Source organism: Sturnira hondurensis, unplaced genomic scaffold (assembly GCF_014824575.4).
Source record: "Sturnira hondurensis isolate 20B ecotype Veracruz unplaced genomic scaffold, ASM1482457v3 Scaffold0006805, whole genome shotgun sequence".
Taxonomy (NCBI): Eukaryota; Metazoa; Chordata; class Mammalia; order Chiroptera; family Phyllostomidae; genus Sturnira; species Sturnira hondurensis.
Genome location: NW_028079436.1, coordinates 266,961 through 283,808, shown reverse-complemented (window position 1 = coordinate 283,808; position 16,848 = coordinate 266,961). Strand labels below are relative to the sequence as shown.

The 16,848-nt window shown below is 45.5% G+C and overlaps 1 protein-coding gene across 3 annotated transcripts; it reads right to left on the bottom strand.

The window, feature by feature from the left end:
* Positions 1-6,539: 6,539 nt before the first annotated feature.
* Positions 6,540-15,326, bottom strand: XTBD1 (XRN2 binding domain containing 1). Of its 3 annotated transcripts, XM_037050451.1 has the most exons (3): positions 15,038-15,326; positions 13,678-13,777; positions 6,540-6,780 (listed from the first exon to the last, which is right to left on the bottom strand). In XM_037050451.1, exons 1-3 carry the CDS (start codon positions 15,274-15,276, stop codon positions 6,769-6,771), a joined length of 351 nt encoding a protein of 116 aa, XP_036906346.1. In that variant the 5' UTR covers positions 15,277-15,326; the 3' UTR covers positions 6,540-6,768. The 3 variants fall into 3 exon arrangements, with proteins under 3 accessions (XP_036906346.1, XP_036906347.1, XP_036906345.1); XM_037050452.1 differs by lacking the exons at positions 6,540-6,780; positions 13,678-13,777 and adding an exon at positions 14,126-14,216; XM_037050450.1 differs by lacking the exons at positions 6,540-6,780; positions 13,678-13,777 and adding an exon at positions 14,371-14,539.
* Positions 15,327-16,848: the final 1,522 nt, after the last annotated feature.

Below are 16,848 nucleotides of genomic sequence, written 5' to 3'. Positions count from 1 at the left end.
TATAAATAGTATGTCAAGAGGCTAGAACTAAGTTACTTATTTAGATATGAAGGTGGATTCTGTTTAAATGCATTTGTGATGCAATTTCTCTGTAACAATACTCGTAACATACAAGTGCTCTCTCTGTGCAAGGCACTATTCTAAGCACCTATCGAATTTCAGACTCAGAGTAATCCTATGAGGTAGGTATCATACATGGGCATACTAGGAACAAAGAGATTAAGTGACTAGCTCAAGGTCAGCTAGCTAGAAAGTGACAGAGCTGGGATTTGAACCCAGGCAGTCCAGTTTTTAGCCAGTAACTCTACTATCCCATAATATAAGGGATTGTGTTTAGTTTTAGAAATTGTACTGAACTTACATATTCATCCCAAGTTATGAAAATACTTCAGTTGATTGAAGTTGTGTGTAGACTAGTTTCTATGCGATGAAAGGTTTTCTTGATCACCATTATCCACCTCTTCTCTTCAGTGTGCAGTGTGGATGTATAGGAACACTTTCAGGTCTTTGCTATATCAAGATCTCTGACTTAATCACTAGACCAAAAATTTTCCCCTTCCTGCAAACCCCCATCCCCCAAAAATAAGTTCCTTGGATATGATCAACTTCTAGAGCTGATCTAAAAATTTGTACATATAGGTGGAAATATGGGATGCTATTCAGTAACAGTCTCTTGCATTCAGTAAATAAGGTACCTGTTTGCTTAGTTTACTCACTAAGTATGCCTAGAGAACTCGGCTAATAGCACAATTAGAATTACATATAAGGTATTTTGATCTCTCAATTACCCCAAGTTTTAAGAGACCAAGACCAAATTCCTAGGTCTTGGTAGTCCTTATTTTACAATTCTTTTCTGTTGCATTCAGCAATGCAAAGTCCCAAAGGAATATATGTTGTGTGGGGATTGTGTATGTTAATAGAAAAATGGACGTTGGAAAGCTACTTAAAGGTCAGTGAAGTTGTGCGTGGGACAGGCCTTATGCCAAATGTGCCCTCTTTCTTGAGTTCCCATTTAGTCAGGAAAAACCTGAGCTGCTATCAGATCAGGGGAAAGATTTGTTATCTTCAGTTATTCTAGTATATGAGAGAGCAAAGATACCAGAAACAAAATCTTGTTAAAAGTTTTCCCCTATCCTTTCAAAAGTAATACAGGATTATGTACCATTCTTTCAGTAATTTCTGCCCACCATTGCTACACATTTTTAAAGCAATTTTTTTAGCAGTGTCTTGAGTTTTTAGGTTTTCCTGTTCATAGCATAAACTAGGGTTTTTAGTTGGGCCAAAAAGATGAATTAGCCCTTTACAAACCTTGTTAGGTATGGGACTGACTCCGCAACTTGACCTCCTTGCTGGATGAATTCAAGAACCCTGAAAGGAGGAAGGGCTCCAGGCTTCCTCTTAGGCGCATGGAGGATTCAGACCTGGGTGAGAACCCTGCATGCATTTCAGGAACTCTGTCATTGAGTGCTAAGGCTTGGCCACGAGATGCTTGTTTATCAGTCACTTCTGATAAAAGGAATAATAAGTTTGTGAGGACTCTAGTATATAGAGAGTGTATTCTCCTGAGTGAAAGTAAGTAACTTTTTACCTGGTATGGAGGTCTTTATATGGTAATGATGGTCTTGGTTACAGGTATGATGCTTCTGTAGTCTGGGAGGGGGGGTTAGCTGGTATCAGGTCTTACTTGGAAGACTGGAATCCCTAAAGTGGCACTGGCTTGGGAACTTGTGTAGAGGGGACCAGAGCCTATCTGAAAAGATCCTCAGGCTCCATCAACCTGAACCATTTAGCTGTCATTCTTCCTAGAATGCAGGAGGGGTTCTATGGTGTCTTGAAAGCTGCTAAAATGCAGCTAGGACCACTTAAGGCAGACCTCTTAATAGTGCTTCCTGCCTGAAGCCCAAAGGATAGTTGCCCTGCAGAGTGGCTTGCTGCTTTTTGGCTGGCCTCTATATAACAATCTTTTTACAAAAGTGATTTGGGAGATTCAGTGTTTTTGCATCGGTGCTGGTACAAAGACGACAAGAAACTGGAATGCTCTCAGCCTGATAACCGTCCTGGGCAGAGAACAGGAAAGAATTGAAGCCTACCTACATCATTGGCTTTAGCTCAAGTGTAGAAAAGCTAGATTAGTAACCTTGCTGTGTTTTAGTGGGCTTCGTTCAGGTTATAGGCACAGGTACATAAGGCTGTGGTTTCAAGTGGACACGCCCCATGGCATCAGGAGGGGGAAAGAGTTTTCGTCCTGGGGGTAGGGGTGGGTACAGCAGTCTTTTGCAAGCCAGGAGAGTCAGTGAGGGCAGTACTGGGACCTGCTGCTGGTGTGAGGTTGATGAACTCGTCTGTTCAGGAAAATGCCCTGGCTTTTGTTAGTCCTTAACGTGTGTTGGTTCTTTGACAGGGGTTAGTGTTCTGTATGGAGCAGCTTCAGACCAGTCACTATGGCACCCTCTGAAAACTAAGTCTTGAGAGGTCAGGCTATAAGAGCAACATTCTAACTACCAAAGATTGGAACTTAAAACCAAAAAGTGGGGACTGCTTTTCATACAGCCTCTGGCAGGCAGTACATGGACAGACCTAGGCAAGAGGCCAGCCAGTAGGGCACAGGACCTCCAGGGTCCAAGCTTCAAATTCTCTGGGGACACTTTTTAATCAGCAGTTTATTTTTTCTTGTAATAAAAGTAGCACATAGTCGAAGCAAATTTGGTAAACAGAAAGGTAGGAGGAGGCAGGAGTCATTGACTCACCACCTGAGGAGTTGGAAACAACTAGTTATACACAGTCCATGCCAGGTGGCTGGGTTCATTGGAGTGGTGTCCTGAACCTGCTCAGGCACGTGTTTAAGGTTGCAGTTTCAATCCCCAGTCTAGGTGCATATCAGTGTTTCTTGCCTTCCTCTCACTAAAATCAATGGACATATCCTGGGGTGATGATTTAAAAGAAAAAAAAAGCTGGTTTAAGACCAAGTGAGACCACAGGTTTCAGGTGATCCAAGCCCAACTGTTCCGTCATCTGAGGCCTACAATTCACACCGAGTGATAAGCAGTCTAGCCAGAGCTACAGCAGAGACTGTGTTCACAGAAAGCAAAACCTACAGTCTTCGCAAGCCCCTGGACCCACACGGTACAGGAATACCAGGGCACCCAGTGTGGGGGGAGAACCGCAGTGGGCGCACGAGCTCTGGGCAAGGCTGGCCTCTCCGTTCTGGAGGTTGTGCTTCTGCTCCCCCCCACCCCACCCCAGAACAGCTTGACTTTGACTGGTGCTGCATTGCTCAGTGCCTGCTGCTGTTCACTGTCAACATACCAGTAGTGCCTGATAGGTGACACAGTAGACCCTGCTCCACAACTTGAAAGGGCACACACTTTGCCAGCCCTGGGAATGGAGCCTGGTCTGGTGGGGTGATTGTGTGTGCTCATTTTTCTTTCATGTAAGTTTAAGTTAGTTGAAACATTGTATCTTCCCAGTTTGGCCTCAGAGGGAAAGGGGGGGGGGGGGATGAAGACAGACATTAGTTTTTCCATTAAATCCTCTAGTAAAGATGTAAGTAGAATCATCCCCACCTTGCAGATCCCTACCCTCAAGTGAAGTAACCAGGAAGAAACAGCTACCAGCTCACATTTACCAGGTTCTATATAAACAACTCTTAACAGAAGAAAATGTCAAAGGGAAAGGGAAATGCAGCCCTGAGAGGAGGTGGTTTTGGTGCTGGCATTCACATCAAAGCATGGGCTTTAGGCCTGCACAGTTCAGGGTTGACCTTACTCCCCTTCACTAAAACAGGAGTACCAAGATTCACCTCAGGCCCCTAACAGTTTCTTTGTCCCTCAAGCAAATAGGTTGGAGAGCCATTATCAAAGGTATTTTTGGTTCATTAATCTACTTTTCCTAGGCAGGGAAAGGTGGGACTTGGGCTGCAACTGCCAGGGGTGTATTTTGAAGAGGCACGCTTCTCTGATGGCACTGTTGGAAAAAAGCTCTGGTTCACGTGGTGGGGACAGATGAGAATTAGCTCCATCCAATGGGAGCTTAAGTCTCAATTTTTGCTATTTGATTTCCAAAGGCATCTGTTCAGATGATGTTACCCCACCTCCACGTGTGATGGGAACACATGCAAAGGACACTGCCACCCCTAGCCCTGGAAGTCATACTTTGAAGGGACGGAGTAATTTTTTTTTGCTTCTCACTTAAACAGGTGTCGCTTGCTACTGATTTTTGAAAAGCAAGCCATTCGAGATTGTTCTCCCCTAAAGAATTAGTAGTGTATTTGTGTTTAAGTTAAAAAACTCTTGCCTCTTAAGATTTGTGTTTACTCATTCCTACAGAACCAAAAGGTGTCCCTAAACTGGTCCCATGACTAGATGACAGACCCAGAAGTTGATGTTCTCCTCCCAGACATAAGGGTGCCCAGCAGAGACTTTAGAGCTGGACAGCTGGGAAACACTGATTTACCTGACATACGGGGTAGTAGAAATCTCATTTCAGATGCAACGCAGTATATGCATGGCCATTTACGAGAAAGCAAAGTATCAGAGGCAGCGATAGTGCCATTCCTCCCAGTGCCGGTGGAATAGCAAGCCATGAATCTAGATGGACCTGGAGAAGTTTAGAGGGACTCTCCCCTGCGAAGGTAGAGGATTGATCCGGGGGCCATAGGGTCTGAGGAATGTTTCAAAGAACAATTTTCTGGACAATATAAAAGGGTATCACTGTTAACTAAGCACCCTCAACTAAACTGTTAGTACTGACACTTGCTTCTCACAAGGTATTAAGACTTCAAGTCTTTCACAGAAGAAACTCCATTCCTAGTCATATTGGAAGATAATATTTCATGTTCCCCTCCTAAGATTTCGCTTGACCCGCACCCCCTCTTGGGCACGGCTGTATAAAGGAGCAGCCTGCACCTTGTAGCTTAGTTACAGCTGGTGTGAGCTCCCATTTGAGAACTCAGAGTGGCCCATTTTACCTGCACCACAAGGAGTGCCGCTATGCAAAAAATTAGACTTCTATTCCAGAAAAACAGGATGAAATGATGAAATACTGGCTACTTTTATGGGTCAGATAGCCATAGAGACTGTAAAGATGAGAAGAAAAAGCTGCTTAAACTGAAGAAAAAATGAAACCCATCAGAAAACTTGATTTTGTTTAATTAGAGAAGTCTTCAAAAATAAACTGAAGGAGATGGGGGGTAATTAGTTCACAATTTAAGTTTGCTGTACACAAGGATACATTCATGATGGTATTAATTTATTGGGACATTATAGAGAAAATAAGAGTCAATCATGAGAAACTTGCAGAAAATGCATTTTTAAAAGAATAACCACGCTCTGATTTTTCCAACTTTATCATTTGTGTTTTTTTTTTTAAGCCTCACAGATTTGTGTAGATAAGCAGCAAGAGGTTGAGGCTCAGGCTCATTCAGCACATGCTTGGCTCTAACACCCTGACCCTGGCCACATCTCTTGGTGGTAGATACTTCTAAGAACTCCATTTTTTGGGTAAGAGTCGGGGAGAAAAGTGGCTTGTCCAAGGGCATAGATCAGAGATCCTGTTTCTTCCCTTGGTCCACCCTGGTGGTCACTACAGATTAGAGCTAAAAGCTGCCCAGAGATTTGGCCAATCCAAGGTGGCCTTAGCTTTGGGCCATGGGCAATTCATTCCACTTCCCTGCCCAGACACACCCTGCTCCCACAGCCAGCTTTCAGGTTAAGCTAGGGCAGGACCCCACTGTCTTACTCACCTGCGCCCCCAGGACAATGCACCAGGATGACAACCATACTGAGTGACTGTTACATTGCTGCCCCTAAATGAAGTCCTTCTCTCAGTATTTATGTCTGGAGATAAGTAGTTAATGGTGGATACTAAATAAGAGGAACAGGGAGGGGGTAGAGAACAGATGCATTAACTAAGAGGGGGAAATTAGTGCCAGCATTTCGGAGCAGAGCAGCACTGCAATAAAGAATTTCTCATGCTTGGCAAGTCCTCAAGTCTAACAGAAGACAAGAGCCTCAGGCTCCCTCCAGAAAAAGAAAATGTGGGCTTTACTCAGCAGCTGGGAGACCTAGAGAGTCTACAGACCAACTGGCTGCCTGGACCAAACTGGAATCTCAAGTCAGTTTTAAAATAAGGTCAGATACATTTTTGTAGGCTGCCTCTTTGCATGAGCAGATGGGTACCTGAGGCCTATGCTTTGATTCTTACTCCTCTCTTTAAAAAAAGATGAGTGTGGCCCTGGCTGGGGTGGTTCAGTGGACTGAGTGCCAGTCTACAATCCTAAAGGTTGCCAGTTCAATTCCCAGCCTGGGCACATGCCTGGATTGCAGGCCAGGTCCCCAGTTAGGGGGGATGAGCAGGAGACAACTAATGGATGTACCTCACACATTGATGTTTCCCTCCCTCCCTCCCTCCCTCCCTCCCTCCCTCTCTTCCTCCTCTCTAAAGTACAGTGTTGAGAAATTCAAAGTGTAAAGTCCATTACCTACCATTATTATATCAACATAGAAAAATAAACATTTAAACAAAAAGTCTGATATTCAAAAACTAAAAAAGGGCGTGACTTATAAATACATAAATACCTACGAATACTTTTAGAATGGTAGGTACTGAAAGAATGAGACCTTTTAAAATACCCCTTTCATTCCAACTGCCTCTTTCCTTTGTGTTGGTAACGCCAGGAGTTTTAAAAGAGCTTCTGTGGTCAAAGTCACATTTGTCCCGTCCTCCTCTCTAGCCTGTAGCTGATAATGCAAATGTGATGAATCTTCTGCCTTAGTTTTGATGCTGGGGAGAAAAAAAGAAAAGGATATATAGCCATGTGTCAGATTCATAGAGCAGGGATGCAATATTTATGTCCTACCCAGATAGTAAGTAGACTTGGAAATTAATATTTTACCACATTCAGAAAATTCAGAACTCTGACCATACCATCCATTTGGAAGCCAGAACCTCATTTTTTTGTCATCTGTGATCTGTAAATGTTCACAATTTAATGTGATGATGAAACACTTTTTTTCCTGGCTTGTTTTGCAATGAAAGGTTCTAAAAGCAGAATCACACAAACACTGTTGTAAATTAAAATCAGCTGGATCCAGGTAGTAATTCATAACATTTCGCATTCAGTTGGGACATTCAGGAGATGTGACGGTTATGTACTTCTGGATTTCACACTGTTAGAAACTGTAAACTTCAAATAGTGACGAAATGAAGCAAATACATTCTTTCTGGGTACTCACTAGCACCTTTGGTAAATTTAAACTTGGCTTTAGACAACTTTTAAGCATGGTGTGAAGAAATCATTTTGGCTGTCACCTTGTATTTGAATAGATTTCCTAAACATTTAGCAGTGTGAGTGAATCAGAGTCTTTTTAGTATCAGAGTTTTCAGGGTATGACCTATTTCCTGCTAAGCCTATTAGTCCAGTCTTTCTGAAAAATGAAAAGGCAAAATTCCTCAGCAAAAACAAAATAAGGTTTTTTTAATCTTTATTCAAGGACATTTTTTGCCCATTGCTTTTTAGAGAGAGATGAAGGGGGAGATAAACATTAATTCGAGAGAGAAACATTGATTGGTTGCCTCCCGTATGCATCCAGACTGGGAATAGAATCTGCAGTCTAGGTATGTGCACTGACTGGGAATCAAACCCGCAACCTTTTGGTGTACAGGGCAGTGCTCCAACCAATTGAGCCATACAATCCAGGGCCTTTCTCCTTTTAGAAGAATGTAGTATCACCTAAAGAAACCGTCTTCAGTCCAAAGGGAAGGAGGTTCACTAAGCTGTCTCTCAGATTTCTGATAAAACAGACCAAGACCACAGGAGCACAAGAGTTGCCACTGGCTTTGGCTGCTGCAAGTATGTTCGCTGACACACGGTGTTGGCTGGCAGGTGAGTGACTCATCCTGGGCACCTGGCAACAGACAGGCCTATGGGGTCGCACAGACCTTTTCTGGCTTCTAGTGCACAAAGGGGAAAAAAAGGTAGCTTTACTGCCCTGAGTGGTGTAGCTCAGTGGATTGAGCGCGGGCCTGTGAACCAGACGATCGCGGTTCAGTTCGATTCCCAGTCAGGGCACATGCCTGGGTTGTGGGCCAGGTCCCCAGTATGGGGCATGGGAGAGATAACCATACATTGTTGTTTTCCCCTCTTTCTCTCACCCTTCCTCTCTAAAAATAAATAAATAAAATCTTTTTAAAAACCCTCTTGAAATAAACATATTTTTCTAACTTCTTTCACTTTTCCATTCTGCCATTTTTCCTCATGGATAAAAATGTTTTCAGGGAAAATGGACAACTAATTAAGTTGACAAATTCTTTCTGTGAGCCAATAATGACAGCTTCCTAGTCAATCACTCCTCTTCCTCAAGACGATGCCTTGGAAATGTTAACTGACAGTCGTAGTGATGACAGCCTTCCAAAGTATGCTGCTGCTCATTTGTTAATTACTGCTCATTAATGGGCAAAGCTGGTCAACCACAAAGGCTGCTGGTAGTGTTAGATATATCTGAGATTGTTCGATCAACATATTTCTTTGACACTCTTTCAAAAGAAAAATCATACAATGTAACTGCTTGACAAATATCACCAGTCAGAGACCAATGCTCATTTCTTTTGTCAGACCAAAAAACAAACAAACAAAAAAACTAGACTGCAGAGATGTACTTGTCTCAAAACTGCAGAATAGCCATGAAGAATTTTTATTTTTTAATTTTTAATTTATTTATCTTTAGAGGGGAAGGAGAGAAACATCAATGTGTGGTTGCCTCTCCTGAGTCCTCCCCCCCCCCCCCCGCTGGGAACTGGCCTGTAACCCAGGCATGTGCCCTGACTGGCAATCGAACCTTGATTGTGTGGTTCGCAGGCCTGCGCTCAATCCACTGAGCTATACCAGTCACAGCTCTATGAAGTACTTTTATTTATTTATTTATTTTTATTTTTTTAAAAATATATTTTATTGATTATACCATTACAGTTGTTCTATTCCCCCCTTCATTCCCCTCCACCTGCACACTCCCTCCCCCACCCTTCTCCCCCCCTTAGTTTATAACCACGTGTCTCAAGTTCTTTGGATTCTATATTTCCCCCACTATTCTCACCCTCCCCACTACCTATTTTCTACCTACCATCTATGCTATTTTCTGTGCCTTCTCCCCCCTTCTCCTCCTCCCACTCCCCTGTTGCTAACCCTCCATGTGTTCTTCATTTCTATGGTTCCACTCCTGATCTAGCTGTCCTCTTGGTTTGCTTTTGTTTTAGGTGTGGTTGTTAATAACTGTGTGTTTGCTGTCCTTTCACTGTTCATATTTTTCATCTTCTTTTTCTTATATAAGTCCCTTTAGCATTTCATATAATAAGGGCTTGGTGATGATGAACTCCTTGAACTTGACCTTATCTGAGAAGCACTTTATCTGTCCTTCCATTCTAAATGAAAGTTTTGCTGGATAAAGCAATCTTGGCTGTAGGTCTTTGGATTTCATGACTTGGAATACTTCTTTCCAGCCCCTTCTTGCCTGTAAGGTCTCTTTTGAGAAATCCGCTGACAGTCTGATGGGTACTCCTTTGTAGGTGACTGTCCCCTTATCCCTTGCTGCTTCTAGGATTCTCTCCTTCATTTTAGTCTTGGCTAATGTAATTATGATGTGCCTTGGTGTGTTCCTTCTTGGGTCCAACTTCTTTGGCACTCTCTGAGCTTCCTGGATTTCCTGGAAGTCTATTTCCTTTGCCAGACTGGGGAAGTTCTCCTTTATTATTTGTTCAAATAAGTTTTCCACTCGTGGCTGTTTCTTTCCCCCTTCTGGTACCCCTATAATCCGGATGTTGGAACGTTTAAAGATGTCCTGGAGGTTCCTAAGCCTCTCCTCATTTTTTTGAATTCTCATTTCTTCATTCCTTTCTGGTGGGATGTTTTGTTCTTCCTTCTGGTCCATTCCATTGATTTGAGTCCCAGTTTCCTTTCCATCGCTATTGGTTTCCTGGACATCTCCCTTCATTTCAATTAGTTTAGCCTTCATATGTTCCTCCAATTTGTGACTGTACTCTACCAATTCTGTGAGCATCCTGATAAATAGTGTCTTAAATTGGGCTTCTGAGAGGCTGGCAATCTGTTGGTCGCTTAGAGTTATTGGCTCTGGGACTTTGAGTTCTTCTTGAGCCATCCTTTGGGTTGTTCGTGCCTGTTAAGTAGCAGGATCAGAGCCCTAGGTTTTCACCAGAGCAGGGCAACTCAGTCGCTGGGTTGTGACGTTGTATGTGGGGGCGGGGTCAAAGAGGGACAATGGCTTCCCTCCGGCGCCCGCCGCCGCCGCGACCCCCACCAGCACCGCAGCCACCACCATCACCAGGGCCACGCACCCCGCTCCACTGCACGTGAGTGTGCCACCGCTGTCAGCCCTCCACCACTGGGTTCGCCCCCTGGAGCCTGTGTGGTCCGTCTCACTGCGCGCGAATGTGCGACCTTGGTCAGTCTGTCCCGCACCCCGACTAGGTCCGGGCTGCCTGCGCTCCTAGGTCTGTCCTTCCCAACCCTGCTCCACTGCTGGCTTTGCGTCTCTTACCGTCCCCGTTGAACGGTTTGTAGCTGTCGGACTTCCGTATAATTCGGTTTTCTGGCCTCTGGGTGTGTGTTAGTTCTCCAAAACTTTTGTTGTATCCAAACTTGGTTGTGGGAGAAGGCACAGTGTTTCCACCTATGCCTCCATCTTGGCGGAAGTCTATGAAGTACTTTTAAAATCCGACTTTAAAGGGCTTATGTCCCTAAGTCATCATCACTGTCCAGTCCTAAGATATCGACAATGCCAGGTGATTAATTTCCACTTGCTAGCTAGCTTTAAAACCCAACTAAACTCATTTTAGATATGAGGGTCAATTCTGGGCAGAACTACTACAACGTGTTTTTAGGTGCATGGCTCAATGTCAAGGGTTTTTTTTTGTTTTGTTTGGTTTGGTTTGGTTTGGTTTTGTCTCTGGGCTAGCAATGTTGCTTAAAGTTTGCCAGCCTCTACACAGCTCTTTCCAGTGGACTCTCGAGGCAGCCTGAGTGGAGCGGGGACAGCCTCCAATGCCTCATAAGCCTGTCCTGGCACACACATCAGACGGCTTGTTCGCAGGGTGGGCTGTTCTAGAAGAGTCTCAACAACTGGCTACTCTACTACATATCCTCTGAGTACCTCGCTTTTCAGGATCAACTGAGTTCCAATTTTCAGTGGCATCAAGAGACTAAATAAACTTGGGCTCTGGCTGGTGTGGCCCAAGTTTAATTGGGCCACACCAGCCCAATTAAACAGGTTGAGCACCCACCTGCAAACCGAAAGGGTGGGGGCTCAATTCCCAGCCAGAGCACAGGACTGGGCTGCCCACCAGGTCCCTAGTTGGGGTACATGTGAGAGGCAACTGATCAATGTGTGTGAACACTTGTTTCCCTCCCTCTCTTCCTCCTCTCTTTCCCCTCTAAAAAATAAAACCCTTTTTAAAAATTTTTTAAAAGTAAAATTGAACTTGGTTAATAAGAAAACATAAGTTATATTCAAAGGAAGTTGAAAAATATGTAATTGAAAAGTGCTACAGAAGTATAGGCTTCTTCCAGGTAGCCAGGTGCTAATGATTAGTCTGATGGCAAAGGCAGTTTCCTGCTTGAGGACTATTCTCTAGAGGCTACTGACATTGTGTGATGACAGGGTCAAAAACGGACATCCCAGGGCAGAGAAACTTGAGGTTCAATTTCCATTTAACAGCATGTAACAGTTTAGAAAGACCCTTCCCCAACACACGCCCATGCGCTTCACACTGGTCCATGGGTGGTGTAAGGGACGTGCACGTCAATTACAAAACCTCCCTGATCTGTCCTGGAGGCCACCGCCCAAATGCCACAGAGAGATTGGATCTCCAACAGTCTGGCATGACTGGAAAGCACAGCTGCAGATGAGAGGGAAAAGTGTACTATAAACCAGAAAGGTGATATGGAAGCTCTTAGGAAGGGCAGAATACCTCCTAGGAGCAAGGAAAGAATCTGCCACAAGCAGTGAGCAGAAAAGGTTCAGCCCTGACCATGTAGCTCAGCTGGTTAGAGCATCCTGATGAGCTAAGGCTGCGGGTTCAATCCCCAGTCAAGGCGCATACAAGAATCAAGAATGAATGTGTAAACAAGTGGAACAACAAACTGATGTCTCTCTTCTTTCTAAAATCAATAACTTTTTAAAATTAGGAAAAGAAAAAGTAAAGGTCCACCCTATACCCTGCCTGCCCCTGCCTGGGCCCCAGGAACGTCACCACTCTGGGACACTGAAGGGTTTACTGTCAAGATTTTTTTTTAAAGTGCTACACGAGAGAATCCAAACAAATTCCCAATTCACAGAGTTCCCTGGCTAAAAACTGTAGCCCCCTGTTAATAGCCGATTTTAAAAACAAAGTAGCCTCCTGAACACCAACCTGAAGCTTTTGATACCAGGTTCAGATTTTAAAATACTTTTATGGGAAAACTATCTGAAATCAAATTGGAGTGTGCTGTTTGGGGCTAGAGTGCTCTCTGGGCAGTTGAGGATCAGATTCAGTTCCTGGTTGCCCACACAGAAGGGGGCATCTTTATATTTCCTGCAAGACCCTAACTAGGGAGAGGCAAGGGCTTACCTATAGTTCTGATGGTAGAACTAAAAAAAGGGCCAGCAGTCTTTTACTCTATTGCTTTAATCAATTTTGTAAGCATTTTCTGAGCACCTTCTCTGAGCTATGACAACTAGATATTGGAGTTAGAAAGACTAAGTCTTTAGATACCACCTCAGGAAACTTAAAATCTACTCTAAAACAGTCGTGGGTAAAGTGGCCCCCAAACAAACAAACTAACTTTGGGAGACCCAGGCAAATGAGTAAAGCACGTCTTGGGAGATTCTGAGAAGCTGGGTTCTCATCCCCTGAGCCTCTTTCTGCTCTAGTCTCCATGGCCCCAGCCCAAGGATCTAGAAACAGGCTCTGGAAGCAACAGCTCACTGTGTAGAAATACCATGGCCACCTGCCAGACTAAGCCCTGCAGAATATGGACCACGATGATATGTGGACATGACTCCACCTACATTCCTCTCAGTGAGTCGGAGAAGCCAAATAAGGCTGGTCAGGGCCTCACCTATTGGGTTAAGGATGAGCTAATGTTACCAACAAGATTTTTCAGTAAGTGAGAAAGTATAGCACTCTTCTAGCCAATGTTTCCTTTAAAAATCACAGAAAAAGCTTAAAACAATGTTCCTAGAGGAACTGAAAAGGCTGAGTTTGTTACTCCACCAACAATGCATAATTTATCATACTGTTGTTACCTAGATATGCAAAGGTTTATACCAATTTTAGAGAAACAAAAATAAAAGGGCTTAGATCGCTGGGATACTGAAGGAGCATTCAGAAAACAGTATAGCCCTGGCTGGTATAGCTCAGGTGATTGAGCAGGGACTGTGATCCAAAGGGTTGCCGGTTCGATTCCCAGTCAGGGCACATGCCTGGGTTGTGGGCCAGGACCCCAATGAAGGCCACATGAGAGGCAACCACACATTGATGTTTCTCGCCTTCTTCCTCCCCCCCTTTCCCTCTCTCTAAAAACAACTACATTAAAATCTTTAAAAAATAGTACATACTCTAATACATCACCATGAACACAAGGGCTGTTAACTCTACACTATTTCAACTTCACTTGGAAATCCTGTTTACCTTTTTCATTAGTTCACTTCTGGTAGTAAACTGCGGCAGGTCTTCCACTTCAATCCCATCAGCCATTTCCATCACCTTATCTAAAAGGTCTTTGTTGTAACTGCACAATAAAAAGTAGTAAGGTTAAAAACCTTGGAAGACTAACTTGTCATTATGGGGCTAACAAGAAACTGCAGGTAATGGGACTGCAGACTCAACTCTCAGAGGACTGATTTGATACCACAGGGGAAATCAATACATGTTCAGCAGCAAAGTCAGTTACCACTTCCTCCCACTTGGGGATACAGAAGTTGCTCCTGGAATGCCAATAGGGCAGGTATTTCAAATTTATGAAACAAACATTTACAAAACAGTATGCACAAAACTCTGCGTACATCTGGCAGCACCTATTTGTGGATATGGTATGAGGGCCAACAACTTTTTAGTTTTTGAACACATGGAATGATGGTCTAATGAAAATAACATTATTTATTCATTTATCCAATTTTCTGACATTTGCTGAATCTTGGAGCCTGTTAACCAGGATGTCCCAGGGGCACCTGGAAGGCAGAGAAAAGAGAGGGATGTGACTGACGCTGCTTCCCCAAATCTTGTTCTAATAATACACAACATCTGAAAGCAAAATCAAGTGGCTTAGGGCTAGAGGGACCATGTGACCAGAGTCAGGAAGCCAGAAGGAGCACAAAACCAGGACTAAACTGAGTCACTTTATTCCAACATAATTTCAGGAAATGCTAAAATAAAAAGATGACTTGCCACCTTCTTCGTGGTTGGGTGGAGGGAGGGATGCAGGGCATCTGTTATTTTCGTTAACAGGAAAGACAGCGAGGCCAAGGCTGGCTCTGGCTCAGGGTCCGGCAGACTGGGGAGTGGGACGAGCCAAGGCCCACAGATTACATCCTACCAGAAGCTGCAAGGGCCTAGGTACGTCACCTCCCCTTTCTCAGCTTCTTCATAGGTAAATTGGGGATCTCGGTTTCCTCCTCTGCATTGTCCAAGTGGGTGAAAGAAGCTAATGGGCTTGAAATGCACTCTGCAAAGGTGATGGTTTGAGATAATAGTAGCAATGCAAATAAAAATGGACATTATAGAATCCAGCCACGTACTGAGCTATGCTATATAGTAGCCTGTGCTAAGTGCTTTTCACCCTTTAATACTGTAATCGTCACAATTCATTTTCCAAATGAGGAAACTGAGGCTCAGAGAGGTCATTAGTATCTTCCCAGGCCGCTTGGCTAAGTGTGGGAATCAGACGTAGGCCTGACTAGCGCCGTTGGAAGTTGGGGGCGGGATTAGCCCGGGGCGAAGACTGCGGGTGGGAAGGCAGGGGACAGGTCAGCCAGCCGGCAGGGGTCCGCACCTGCAACCCAGGAAGAGGTGGTTGGCCCAGACCATGGAGAGGGACAGCAGCTGGTCCAGGCGGCCGCCGCCGTCGGGCGGATCGCGGTAGTCGGGTAGGTGGCGCAAGATGAATTCCATGCGGGCCTTCCATTGCTTCTCGCTCTCGGAGTAGGAGCGGAACTGCTCGGCAAAGTCGGTCGCCTGCCGTACCCCCGAAACCAGCTCCTCCACAGCTGCGACCGCCTCGCCACCCACCATGGCGCCCTCCGCCGCCGAGGGCCAGACCCGCCCGCAGCCTTCCCGACACGCACCGCGCCACCTCTCGGCGGCTAGAGGGGCGGTGCGCGACTGCTCCGCAAGGCTGGGCCGGAGCGCCCTCGCCGGGCGCGGAGGTCTGACCGCTCGGCCCTTAAAACCTCTGCAGCCCACGGCTCCCGGGCGCAGGGGCGATTCTCGGTGGACCCTGTGAGGAACGGGTAGGGAAACAGAACCCCCTCCTTCCAAGCACAGAGACCCGGCGCCCCTTTCATTCAGCAGCTGGATGCCAGCCAGCGCTGTGTCCTTGCCCCTTAGGGGGCACCCGGCTCGCAGACGAATTTCCTCAGTTCCGAAGACTTTTACGTGTATCTTCTGTGATTCCCAGAAGCCTCTATATCCCACCCAGGTTGTGTGTGGCCCACCTTTTCAGAGCGCGTCATCCATGCAACTAAATACCTGCCAGGCCCTTTGCCGAGTGCTGGGGTTGCAATGAGAGCAAACTTAGAACCCTGCTTCGATGAACTTTACCATCTCCTGAAGGAGGCAGACGTTAGTGAAATACTTAATTGGTCAAGTGAAATTTTTTTAACGTTGACATAGTTTAATAAGGAAGAGGCCCAGAGTGCTTGGAGCATAAATAAGCAAGGGACCTGATCCAGGCCCGGGGCGGGGGCGGGGGCGGGGGGGGTCAATGAAATGGTGCTGGAGAGCTGAGAGATGAGCAGGTATCAACTACATTAAGAGGAGCAGGCCATGGCAAGAGAGAGCATGCCTGGTCATAGAACATCAGGAGCAGTGTGACAGGGTCCTAGAGTGGGGGACAGCAGAGGAGGTGAGGCCAAGAGATCAACAAGGATCGTAGGCCATGGTAGGGACTGTGGTCTAGATCCTAAGAGGAATAGGGGACCACTGAAGGATTTTAACTAGAACAGGGACACCTGTGTTTCCAAAAGATGTTGGAAGGATCCAGGATAGATGTGTGCCGAGGAGATGAGCAGGTGAGCTGTCATGACTGCTTTTTGTCCTAGGGTCATGTTGCAGACCCCCTGAGAGACAGAAGAGCTTCCTCGCAACTGGTGAATTTCCCATCGCTGGAAGTGTTCATGTAAAGTAAACGAGGAAATCACTTGAGCCAGCATCAGCCTTGAGAGATTATTGCCCTAATAGGCTTTTCTATCATCCCCCATTAGATGTGGGGTCGGGCACTGAGCTGACCCTAGAATGCGGGATCCAGGGCTCCTGTAAAGGTCCTATGTTGTGAGTAAGGCCCAGGACCAGAGCTAACTATATGCTGTCTGCTGCTTCTGCAGCTTCTGGCGGCACAGTAGCTCCGCCCCTCCCCTCCCCGCACAAACCCCAAATGGAGTGGAAATACCTACCAGGCAGTCTTATGACTAGACTGTGCCTCCAGACCAAACACTAGGCTCAGTGACATCTCATTGTGGTTAGCAATAGGGAGGCATGCTGCACTCACCCTGGAGAGCAGGGAGAGCGGGAACAGGGCTGTGAGGCCAAAGACAGACTCAGTCTCTCCACAGCAATCAGACACAGGTGCCCAGAGCTTCGCTTCCC